This window comes from Gopherus flavomarginatus, chromosome 4 (genome assembly GCF_025201925.1).
Source record: "Gopherus flavomarginatus isolate rGopFla2 chromosome 4, rGopFla2.mat.asm, whole genome shotgun sequence".
Taxonomy (NCBI): domain Eukaryota; kingdom Metazoa; phylum Chordata; order Testudines; family Testudinidae; genus Gopherus; species Gopherus flavomarginatus.
This window is the reverse complement of record NC_066620.1, coordinates 42,504,076-42,516,317: the sequence shown is the minus strand read 5'-3', so window position 1 is coordinate 42,516,317 and position 12,242 is coordinate 42,504,076. Positions and strand designations below refer to the sequence as shown.

Sequence of the window (12,242 nt, the reverse complement as noted above, 5' to 3'; positions counted from 1 at the left end):
CATTTACCTGTCGATTGTCGCTGCTGGAGGCCTTTTCCATGGTTCCCATATGTTGGGTCCCCATTTCATCACAGCACGTTAACTTACTGCCACATCAGCTGGAAAGTTAGGCTATAAGTATTGTTGGGTAAGGATCCATTTTTGCAAGATGCACCCCAAGTATGAAGCTGGGCTGCTGCTCCTCAGCTCTGGCACAAGTATATCTGGTCTAGCTTTTGCTGAGCACTTTGCTCCTAGCACATTCCTTCTTCTCTGCAGCCTACTCTCTTTCTGCAAGCTACATCTGTCTAACAGTACTTAGTGGGGTCCTGGCTGAAGTGCAGTACCTTAGTGATTGAGGCAGTTCGTTCAGAATCATACCAAGCACTGCAGCATCTATAAAATAAGCTGGTGCCAACTGTGTCAGGGCCTTTGTGTACAGCCTGCCTCTTGAAACCTTCCTCCTGAGAAGCGACTCCAAAAGAAGACCCTCCTTTCCCCCAAACTTATCTAGGTAGACATTGTCCAGTCTAATATGGGTGTCATGGCCAGTGCAGAGATCTGTAGAAGAACACAATAAGGTATGAGGGGGGAGGGAGTCCCCACCTCCATGCTAGCATCACCCTGCCCTTCCCTAACCTCTTACCTGGTATGGGGATAGCACTTTTTCTCTCCACCAGAAGCCACAGAGTTTCATGGTTGAGCAACAGAGCTTGTATGTCCTCTCACAACAAGAGATCTTTCTGGTAGATGATGCCCAATTCCTGCTACCCCTCTGCCCTGGGCACAGCGAGGTCTTCCTCTTGGAAGGATATCCCAGAGCACTGCCTTGGGTGTCTCAGTGCCCTTCCACAGTCCATGAGAGTTAGGAATAGGAGGAGTGTTTCCTTGAGGGGGGGAAGTCCCTCCCCAATTGCAAGAGCAAGTCAGTGTGTTTGCACATCAGATCTCTTTATCCCATGGAGCAGCAGTATCTGAATTCCTGGATATGTCTAAGACTGTCACTCATAAGCAGAAAGGTCTGAGGAAAGGGTGTTTCAGTCTCCATAGAACCCCTCCTCCAAAGTTTGTTTCCACTCCATGAGTACCTTGCAGAAGTGGTGTGGAAGTGAGCCATGGGGCACACCTGGTGTCAGCAGTCAGGGCCGGATTTAGGGGCAGGCAACTCAAGCAACCACCTGGAGTGCCAGGCGTGGAGGGCTCCAAGCTTCTGTTCAGTTTGTGAAGGCAAAGGCGAGAAAAGTGACCTTTTGAACTAAGAACTAAGGTTAAGGTTCTAAAGCTGTCACTATTTAATATTGATCCACCCAGTGTTGATGCACAGTTCAATTTATTGATGTCAGTACATTTCAGTTATTCTTAAATTAAAAAGTTTCTATAAACTTAGAGGAAATTATACTTTTTTGCTTATATATCACATGAATAAATACAGACTTGTAGATCCTGGTGTGCAAATTTATCATATTATATGACAGGTGTAAATTGTTCATCAAAGTCATGAAATGTGCTACAAATTTAATAAAAAATAAGATATTCAAGGGTTTAACAAGTGGAGGGGAGGGGCCAAAGACGCCTGGGGTGCCATTTGGTCTAGGGCCAGCCCTGTCAGCAGTGCCCAGTTTTGTATTGGGTTTTCAAATGTCATTATGACAGTTAGAGATCCTTCCTGCACTTAGTAATCTAGAAAGTCAGTCACCTCAAAGAGCCCTTTATAGAAAATTGTAATCATTGTCCTTTGTTCAAATTACACAATGAATTTTCTTGGCTGGCAGGATTTTTGCAAAGCTCAGGTAGACACACTGCATCTTTAGTGACCACTTGTTTGGCTCCTTATAAAGAGCTTTGGCAAATGTTGTCACTTTTTTGCTATCTACTGTAGAAATTTAATTGGCAGTCTTAAAAAGAAACAGACTCAGTTCTTGTATAAACTTGTTTTTTATAGATATTGTAGGAGAAGCTAGGTCAGGGGTGGGCAAACTATAGCCCGAGGGCTGTGACCAGCCCTCCAGACATTTTAATCCGCCCCTCAAGCTCCTACCGGGGAGAGGGGTCGGGAGCTTGCCCCGCTCCCTGTGGCTCCCAGAAGGAGCAGCATGTCCCCCCTCCAGTTCCTATGCATAGGGGCAGCTAGGGGGCTCCGCATGCTGCCCCTGCAGCTCCCATTGGCTGGGAACCACAGCCACTGGGAGCTGCAGGGGCGGTGCCTGCGGATGGAGCAACGCCTAGAGCCGCCTGGCCGCACCTCCACATAGGAACTGGAGGAGGGCCATGCCACTGCTTCTGGGAGCTGCTTGAGGTACGTGCCACCCAGAGCCTGCACTCCTGACCCTCTCCTATGTCCCAACCCCCTGCTCCAGCCCTGATCCCCCTCCCACCCTCCGAACCCCTCGTCCCAGCCTGGGACACTCTCCTGCACCCCAAACACCTTATCTCCAGCCCCACCCCAGAGCCCGCACACCAAGCCAGAGCCCTCACCTGCACCTGCACACCAACTCCCAATTTTGTGAGTATTCATGGCCCACCATACAATTTCCAAAAAGTTTGCCCACCCCTGAGCTAGGTACTTTTAATATGTTTGAATCTCTGATATTAAATGTGTACATGTAATATATGGAGACAAAGGATTTCATTGAATCCTTTCAGTCACATAGTGCAAGTCACTGGATACATCAGCTGCAGGCTAGGGTACTGCAATAACTGCTCTTTCATCCTACCATTTCTCACAGTGGCTGGGATGTTTCCCTTCTGAACTTTACTCTAAAAACACCAGTTGGCTTCTATTGTGATTGGTGTCCTATGTGGTTTTTTGCATAGTTATGGGCATTTATATCTTGATTGATCAAAAACTAGAGAATATTATGGTACCAAAGGGTTCAGTACTTGTCACATTCACAATTTTATATCAGGTATTGCATTATGATGTGTAATTGGTCATGTGCAATGTTTTGTTTGCATGTATTATGAGGAACAAAGCCAAAGTCTTAAACCTCCCCATATATAAAAACAAGGCAGATGAAATCCTTCATTGAAGTCAATGTCAAAATTCTCATTGCTGCGAAGCCCAGATTTCATCCAGTATGTAATGTAATTTAACTGGTGATTTCCAAAACATGCTCTTTTAGCAGAGTGGAATAACAAGTATTTTTTGTAAACTTCCAAGATTCCATACCTTAGTTGTGCTGTCTTGTATCATAATATTGTGGAATTTTCAGTAATAAATCCTATCATTTCTGGGGTTTCTTTTACAATATAAATCTCATAACATCAGAGATTATTTATGTTCCAACATGCCCCCTGAACAGCTCTTGTCTTGGCTGTATATCTGTGAAGATAAGCGAAATAGTCCTAAAAAAATGATGAATGCTAGTTTGACTATACAACACATTCCTAAGTTTAAGAGAGTTGTGTTCGTAGCAAATATAAACAAAATCATAACCAAGTAAATTCAGCAGAATATTTTAGCAATAACAAAGTTGTCATGCTGCTGTTATGTTCTTGGGCTCGAGCATTCAAAAGAGTCTAAAGAAGTTAGGTGCCTAACTCCCATAGGCTTAATTGAAAATCGAGGCCTTGGTCTAGATTGAACAAACACATGCTCAATCAAAAATACTGTAGATTTGTAGTGTCATCATGCACTCATCATTATTTTCCGTTCCCTGTACTCTTCTGTACTTCTCTTAGGCTTGGTCTGCACTTAAAAGTTAGGTTGAATTACTATGTCAGCCAGGGCATGAAAAACACACACTCCAGACCAACATATCTATGCTGACCTAACCCCAGCGTAGACACAACTTTGTCGACAGAAAAATGCTTCTGTTGACGTAGGTACCATTGTTCGGGGAGGGGGTCTTCCTGCACCAATGGAAAAGCCCCTTCTGTCAGTGTAGGCTGCATCTGTGCTATATAGGGTTATGCCAGCATAGCTGTGGTGATGTAGCTGTGCTGATATTGTCTCTGTAGTGTAGTCATACCCATGTTCTGCTACTAAGATGAGCTAGAATGATGTATTTTATAAAATAAATGCTGACTCCTGGCTGTTGCATGTGTGCATGCACGCTCTCTCTCTCTTTTTTTCAGTATTATAAAATTAGATGTGCTGTAATATTTTGGTTGGTGTTTGTGAATTTTTTATTGAGTGGAATATACTATGCTTTAAAAATAGTAAAGAATTGCAGTGATGTTTGTTGTGCGTTATTAGGGTCTACAATTAATTTCAAGGCCTTTGTGATCTCACAAAAGCTAAGTGGAAGTTGTCTTTAAATATTTTGTTTGCAGTGATCAAAAATTAATAGTGTATTAAAAATATATTGTTTTTTCAATTAGAAACGTCTGAAGGCAGCTGAAGCAGAAAGTAAATTGAAACAAGTGTACATCCCAACCTAGTAAGTATAGCAGGTGTTTATACTTTGTCACTTTGATTGATGAGACATAATATATAGATAAAAAAATGCACCTCCCATTGTCAGAATACCAGTAAAAATGAAAGAAAATAGACCTGACTTGATTAATGCCCTGGATATATGTAAGATGTGCTAGATAAAACAAATATATTACAGTAACTTGATAGATACTAAGATTTTGATCCTCCTGCGGCTTATTATTTACAGAAGATTTTGATTGTGGATCCCTGTAACACACTCAGCATGATTAAGGCAAGGACTGATGATGGTACTCTCTTTGTGAGGCCCTTGTATTTAATTCATCCCTTTGTTCTTGTCCACCATTTTCCTTGAATAAGATAAATAGAAGTAAAACCAAAGAGAACTAGACTGGTTAAAATGCTGTGTGGATTGGTAATATACATAATGTGCCCTTGTTGCCATTTATAAAGCAGCTTTTGCCAAGTAATCTCTTTAGAATCTCTCTAGGGTGCAGTTATATATGTGAATAAATGCAACATTTCAAAGTCTAAGCAATTGTTTGTTAAACCACATACTTTTACCTTACAATTATAGTTTACAGTATATTCTTAAACCAATTAGGTGATAAGAGAAGAAACACATTATGACCTTAAATAATAAGGCTATGGACAGCTCTAAATCCCTTCTCTGTGAACTAAGCCCTGTTAACAAAATCTTTGATGTTTGTGTTTTGTCCTCATAATGTTTTTAGTTATTTAGCTTTTTGGATTTAAATGTAATGCTAAAGATCTGTTTTTGTAAACGTGGTTTATGGGAATGAGCAATAATCCATGTCTTTCACATTAATGATTCTTCTTCGAGTGCTTGCTCATATCCATTCCAATTAGGTGTGCGCGCGCTGCGTGCACATTCGTCGGAAGAATTTTACCCTAGCAACACTCGGCGGGTCGGTGGGGCACCCCCTGGCATGGTGCCGCTATGGCACTGAATATATACCCCTGCCAACCTGTCCGCTCCTCAGTTCCTTCTTACCACCCGTGTCGGTCGTTGGAACAGTGGAGTGCGGCTTAGCTGATCTCCACTTCACTAGCTATTCACCGTTCTAGTACTTATTGTATATATAGTTGTATAGTTATAGTTGTAGTTTATACTTTATTAACCTTTATTAATGTAGTTAGTGTATATACTTAGAGGGTTGGGGATTAGCCCCTTCCCCTCTCCCGGTGCCCAGGCCCATGCCTGGTTCACCGGGCTTCAAACCGTGCTCGGCCTGCTGCCGGCCGGTGCCAACAGGAGACCCCCACGACTCCTACCTAAAGTGCCTGGGGGAATCCCATCTCACAGATAAGTGCCGGATTTGCAAATCATTTAAGCCGCGGACAAAAAAGGAGCGAGACTTTCGCCTTAAGCAGCTCCTAATGGAGGCGGCCCTCACTCTTCCAGCCTCAGCACCGAGTGCAGCACAGTCCGCGCCGGGGAGAAGTGCCTCGTCGGCACCGGAGAGCGCTGGCATCGCCAAGATGCCCTGGCACCAGCTGTCACCAGCACAGAAGACAGCCTGGCACCGCTCCCTCTCCCCACGTGCCAAGAAGGCCAAGGTTCCTGCGGCTCCAAAACCTGTGCCGCAGTCAGAGCATCAGCCAAAACCGAGTCGCCTGGCACCAACAACTGCCACGGCACCGGCGATCTCGGCACCGTTGATTCCAGCCATGCAAGAGCCGTCGAGTCCGGTGCATGACAGCTCCCCAGCCCATGCCTCGGTAGAGCTTCTCGTTCCCACCATGCCAGACACCTTTTCAACGGCGAGGGAACTCACTGCTCTAACGGAGCCCACCCTCCCTCAACCCCCGGCACCGCCAGTGCGGGTTGTTGCGTCAGCGGGGAAGCCGGCCCTGGTCAGGCCACCTTCCATCGACGCCGCAGGCAGGCACGAATCGAGGTCGAGGTCTCACCAGCATTCCCGATCTCGCCGCCAGTCCCGGTCCAGGCGCCGCTCGCAGTCCCAGTACCGGTCCCCTTCTCGGTACCGGTCGTACTCGTGGCACCGCTCAAGATCCCGCTCTCCGGACCGGTACTCCAGACGGTGGTCCAGCTCCTGGCACCGTTCTCGCCGCAGCCGCTCTCACCACCGAGCTTCACGATCCCGGTCGACCTCCCGGCACCGCGCTGGTTGCAGGTCCCGGTCAACTTCTCAGCACCGGTACGACTCCCGTTACCGCTCTCCGGCACGGCACGACATACGATACCCTGCGCACGGGGCCCCTCCTCACGTGCACTCTGCTCCGCCATGGCCATCACGGCATCCATCTGAGTCTTCACACGCTGACAGCGCCGTGTATGGTGATTCAGACCCGCAGAGCCGTCTCCTTCAGGAGGCTCAGGGCACGGAACAAGCGCCTCAGTGGTCCTTCTGGACGCCTTGGGCATATCATCAGGCCCAAGGCGAGCCTACAGTACCATCTCGTTCCGTCCCGTCGGAACACCGAGCACCAGAGGCCACTGTTAGCCGCCCTCCTCCAGTGGGTACAGACGACTCGGCTCTGGCGCCGGACCCTCAGGTGTTCCCGGACCCTGATGTTCCTCAAGAACAGGAGTCACTGCATGATCCAGTCATGCCAGATGTCCTCCTCATCACCAGACGAGGCAGTGGCTGGTACCACCTCATCGGGCCCGCCCCCGATTGACCTCTGAGCCCACCAGGACCTTCTAAGGTGAGTCGCCTTAAATATCAACCTCCGGGTGGAGGAGGTCCCGGAGGTGGAAGACCCGGTCATAGACATATTGTCGGCAGATGCGCCAACTCGCATGGCTTTGCCATTCATCTGGTCTATCCAAGCCAAAGCAGACACCATTTGGCAATCTCCGGCGTCTATTCCTCCTATGGCCAGAGGCGTGGAAAGGAAGTACATGGTACCCTCTAAAGGGTACGAATATTTATATACCCATCCTCCGCCATGCTCTCTGGTCGTTCAATCTGTGAATGAGAGAGAGCGCCATGGCCAGCAAGCTCCTGCCCCAAAATCGCGGGAGGCTAAAAGGATGGATCTATTGGGGCATAAAGTCTACTCTGCCGGAGGCCTCCAACTGCGAGTGGCCAACCAACAGGTCCTCCTCAGCAGATACAATTATAACAGCTGGCACTCGGTGGGTAAATTCGCTGAACTATTCCCACAGGACTCCCGCCCAGAATTCCAAGCCCTTCTGGAGGAGGGGAAAAAAGTGGCACGGACTTCCCTGCAGGCCTCTCTCGACGCTGCTTATTCGGAGACCAGAACAGTGGCCTCGGACATTACAATGAGGAGAATATCGTGGTTGCAGGTATCGGGTCTACCTCCCGAACTGCAACACACTATTCAGGACCTTCCATTTGAGGGACAGGGCCTTTTCTCTCAGAAAACGGACCCTAGACTCCAGAGTCTCAAAGACAATCGAGTCATAATGCGTTCCCTCAGGATGCATACTCCGCAAACCCAAAGACAGTCCTTCCATACCCAGCCTCAGCGCCCTTATCCCCCGCCCAGGCCACGACAAGACTTTAGCAGGAGGCGTGGTCGCAGGAACCGCAGGAGACTATCGGGTTCCCAAGGCGGCCAGAATAAAGCTCCCGCCAAACCATCAGCGGGACCAAAATCGAACTTTTGAAGGTGCGCCCGAGAGCAGAGCACCAGTCCTTTCCCAGGATCCTCTTCAGTTCTCCAACCGCCTTTCCTCCTTCCTCCCTGCTTGGGCCCAATTAACCTCAGACCGTTGGGTCCTACGCACGGTGGAATTTGGATACTGCCTTCAATTTGTTTCGCCCCCTCCCTCCCACCCGCCCGCCCCGTCCCTCTTCAGGGACCCCTCTCACGAGCAATTCCTCTGGCAGGAGGTTCGCACGCTCCTCTCAATCGGAGCTATAGAGGAGGTGCCGGAGGAGTTCAGGGGCAAGGGATTTTACTCCCGATATTTCCTAATTTCCAAAGCAAAAGGAGGTCTCCGTCCCATCCTAGACCTGCGCGGTCTCAACGTCTTTCTGAAGAAGTTGAAGTTCCGCATGGTGTCACTGGGGACCATCATCCTATCCTTGGATCCCAGAGACTGGTACGCTGCTCTCGACATGAAGGATGCATACTTTCACATCTCAATTTACCCTCCACACAGACGGTACCTACGGTTTATGGTGCACCACCAGCATTTTCAATTTGCAGTCCTTCCGTTTGGCCTCTCCACCGCCCCACGCGTGTTTACAAAGTGCATGGTGGTAGTGGCTGCCTTTCTCCGTCGTCGGCGCATAAGCGTCTTTCCTTACCTAGACAACTGACTGGCCCAAGTCACCAGGGATATGGCCGCCATCACGAGCCTATTCGAGCGGTTGGGCCTGATGATCAATCTAGAGAAGTCTACTCTAGTGCCCACTCAAAGAACAGAATTTATTGCGGCCATTCTAGACTCCAAGCTCGCAACAGCCTGCCTTCCATCACCCCGGTTTCAGACGCTAGTCTCGGGCATAGAAAGCCTTCAAACTTTCCCGACGACCTCGGCCCGTACCTGCCTCAGCCTTCTCGGTCACATGGCTGCATGCACTTTTGTAACCAAGCACGCCAAACTACGCCTGCGTCCCCTCCAAGTCTGGCTTGCCTCAATTTACCGCCCAGGCAGGGACTCCATAGACGTGGTAGTCACCGTTCCTCAAGCCATCTCAGGCTCCCTCAACTGGTGACTAACGCCTTCCTTGGTGTGCGCAGGGATGCCCTTCCAACCGAGACAACCCTCAGTGTCCCTAAGAACGGACACCTCGTCTCTTGGCTAGGGGGCACACCTAGGCCATCGCCGCATGGAAGGCCTCTGGTCAGCTCAAGAGCTGTCCTTGCACATAAATGTCCGGGAGCTGAGAGCAGTCCGCCTCGCCTGCCAGATGTTCCAACATCATCTACAGGGCCGTTGTATTCTAGTGCTTACGGACAACACAACAGCAATGCACTACGTCAACAAGCAGGGCGGGACTCGATCCTCCCCCCTTTGTCAGGAGGCGATCCAACTGTGGGAATTTTGTATAGCCCACTCTATAGACCTTGTAGCGTCCTTCCTCCCAGGAGTCCGGAATACTCTGGCAGACCATCTCAGCAGATCCTTTCTCGCCCATGAGTGGTCGTTTCGCCTGGACATTGTTCACTGCATCTTCCAGAAGTAGGGCTTTCCCCACATAGACCTGTTCACTTCCCGCAACAACCGGAAGTGTCAGAGGTTCTGCTCCTTTCAGGGTCTTGCCCCGGGCTCAATATCGGACGCCTTCCTAATCTCTTGGGCGAACCACCTGCTTTACGCCTTTCCACCCTTCCCGATGGTGCACAGGGTTCTCGTAAAGCTTCACAGGGACAGGGCTCAACTGATTTTGATAGCCCCTGCGTGGCCCCGGCAACACTGGTACACCACTTTACTGGACCACTCGATAGCCGACCCAATCCTCCTGCCCCTCCATCAGGACCTGATAACGCAGGACCACGGCAGGCTTCTCCACCCAGACCTGCAATCCCTCCACGTGACAGCGTGGCTCCTGCATGGTTAACCCGATTGGAATTACGCTGCTCTGCCCCAGTACAAGAGATACTCCTGGGTAGCAGGAAACCTTTTACTCGGTCTACTTACTTAGCCAAGTGGAAACGGTTCTCCTGCTAGTGTCACACGCGGGATGTTGCACCTACGGAGGTTTCCATCCTCCTATTTTGGATACCTGTGGCATCTCAAACAACAGGGCCTCGCGATCTCATCCTTGCGAGTACACTTAGCAGCTATCTCTACTTTCCACCCCGGCGAAGGCGTTTACTCCGTCTTCTCCCACCCTATGGTTTCGAGGTTCCTCAAAGGCCTGGAGCATCTATTTCCTCTTTTGCGACACCTCCTATTTCCTTCCTGGGACCTCAATTTAGTTCTAACAAAACTTACGTCCCCCCCATTCGAGCCATTGGCAACCTGCTCGCTCTTATATTTGTCATGGAAGACTGCCTCCCTGGTAGCCATTACATCGGCTAAGAGAGTCTCTGAACTTCGGGCTCTGATGGTGGACCCACCATACACGGTGTTCCACAAGGACAAGGTGCAGCTACGCCCACATCCAGCATTCCTCCCTAAAGTAGTCTTGGCCTTTCATCTCAACCAGGACATATTCCTCCCAGTCTTCTTCCCCAAACCACATGCATCACGTACAGAGCAGAAGTTACATTCGCTTGACGTCCATAGAGTGCTCGCCTTCTATATTGACCATACGAGGCCCTTCTGCAAAACGCCCCAACTCTTTGTTGCAATGGCGGACCGGATGAAAGGCCAGGCCGTCTCTACCCAGAGGATTTCGTCCTGGGTAACAGCGTGCATTCAGGTATGCTACGATCTAACTCAACGCCTCTCCGGGTCGTATTACCACACATTCGACCAGGGCTCAGGCCTTGTCGGCCACCTTTTTAGCTCGAGTGCCTATTCAGGAGATATGCCGAGCAGCTACATGGTCTTCGGTACACACTTTTACCTCCCATTATGCCCTGGTCTAACAATCCAGAGACGATGCAACCTTCGGCTTAGCAGTCTTGCATTCTGCAGTTTCTCACTCCGACCCCACCGCCTAGGTAACCTTTGGGATTCACCTAACTGGAATGGATATGAGCAAGCACTCGAAGAAGAAAAAACGGTTACTCACCTTTGTAACTGTTGTTCTTCGAGATGTGTTGCTCATATCCATTCCAAAACCCGCCCTCCTTCCCCACAGTCAGAGTAGCCGGCAAGAAGGAACTGAGGCGTGGACAGGTCAACAGGGGTATATATCCGGTGCCATAGCGGCGCCACGCCAGGGGGCGCTCCGCCGACCCACCGGGTGTTGCTAGGGTAAAAATCTTCCGACGAACGTGCACACGGCGCACGCACACCTAATTGAAATGGATACGAGCAACACATCTCGAAGAACAACAGTTACAAAGGTGAGTAACTGTCTTTTTCCTCAGGGTTATGGGACTAGCAAGGATTAGGGGCAAAATTCTCCTTTAAGCTCTACACCATGTTCTGATTTCCTATTGACATAAATGGTAATTCTGCACACGTGCAGAGAACAGAATATCTGAAAAAAGTGTGACCTCTGTAGAGTCCTGTGTAAACTACATACATTACAATTCCATTTTATATAGTGTCTTTCATGCAAACTCTCTTCGTAGACAGATTTAATAGTGGAAGGCAATGGATAGACTGCAATAGATTTTAGCTTTTAGTGAATCCAACCTTTTGAAAATGTCTCAGTGAGTGTTATTTAAACCCCAAACCAGTACTAATAAAATATTTTTTAAAAAATAGATGTTAATAATTTTGGATGATGGATAATTTGTGACATCCTAAAGTCAGAGTAGTATTCTGGGAATAATCATATGCGTGCGCAATCATCAACACTTAGTATTCTTAGCACAATTATTTTACCTATGTTGGTGGTTGTGGCAGGTAAATAATAAAAATAATAAATAGCACTTATATAATGCTTTCACATTCAACATCCTTGCAGCATGTTTACTGAATTCAATACAGAGAGGTGTAGGTTGCACCTTGGATGTGTGGCTTTGAGCCCTTTTGCACTGCAGGTGAGTATTGACCCTAAGGGGAAGTAGACAGTGTTCCCTCATGGGAACTGTCATACTGGATCAGACATAGGATTGGTTTCTGACAGTGGCCAGTAACCAGTATATCAGAGGAAGCTGCAGGAACACCAAAGTGGATAAATATGAGATAGCTATAGTACTTTTGCCTGGTTTGTGGGATATGCTGGTCCCATATAGCTCCTCTAGTACATGGGAGGTTGTTGCCAGATCCAACCACTCTAAGCTTTTTCCAGTGACTTCAGTAGTAGTTTGGTGCTGAGAGGGTATGTGAGATCCAACACACTAACACTAATCC

General features: G+C 48.5%; 1 protein-coding gene across 1 annotated transcript in view; it reads left to right on the top strand.

Annotated features, from left to right (window-relative positions):
• MTA3 (metastasis associated 1 family member 3) overlaps nt 1-12,242 on the top strand; it is a 213,261-nt gene that overhangs the window by 157,086 nt on the left and 43,933 nt on the right. The window contains exon 11 of the mRNA XM_050951856.1: nt 4,303-4,361. Within this exon, the coding sequence (XP_050807813.1) occupies nt 4,303-4,361 (59 nt within the window). The remainder of the gene's footprint in view (nt 1-4,302; nt 4,362-12,242) is intronic.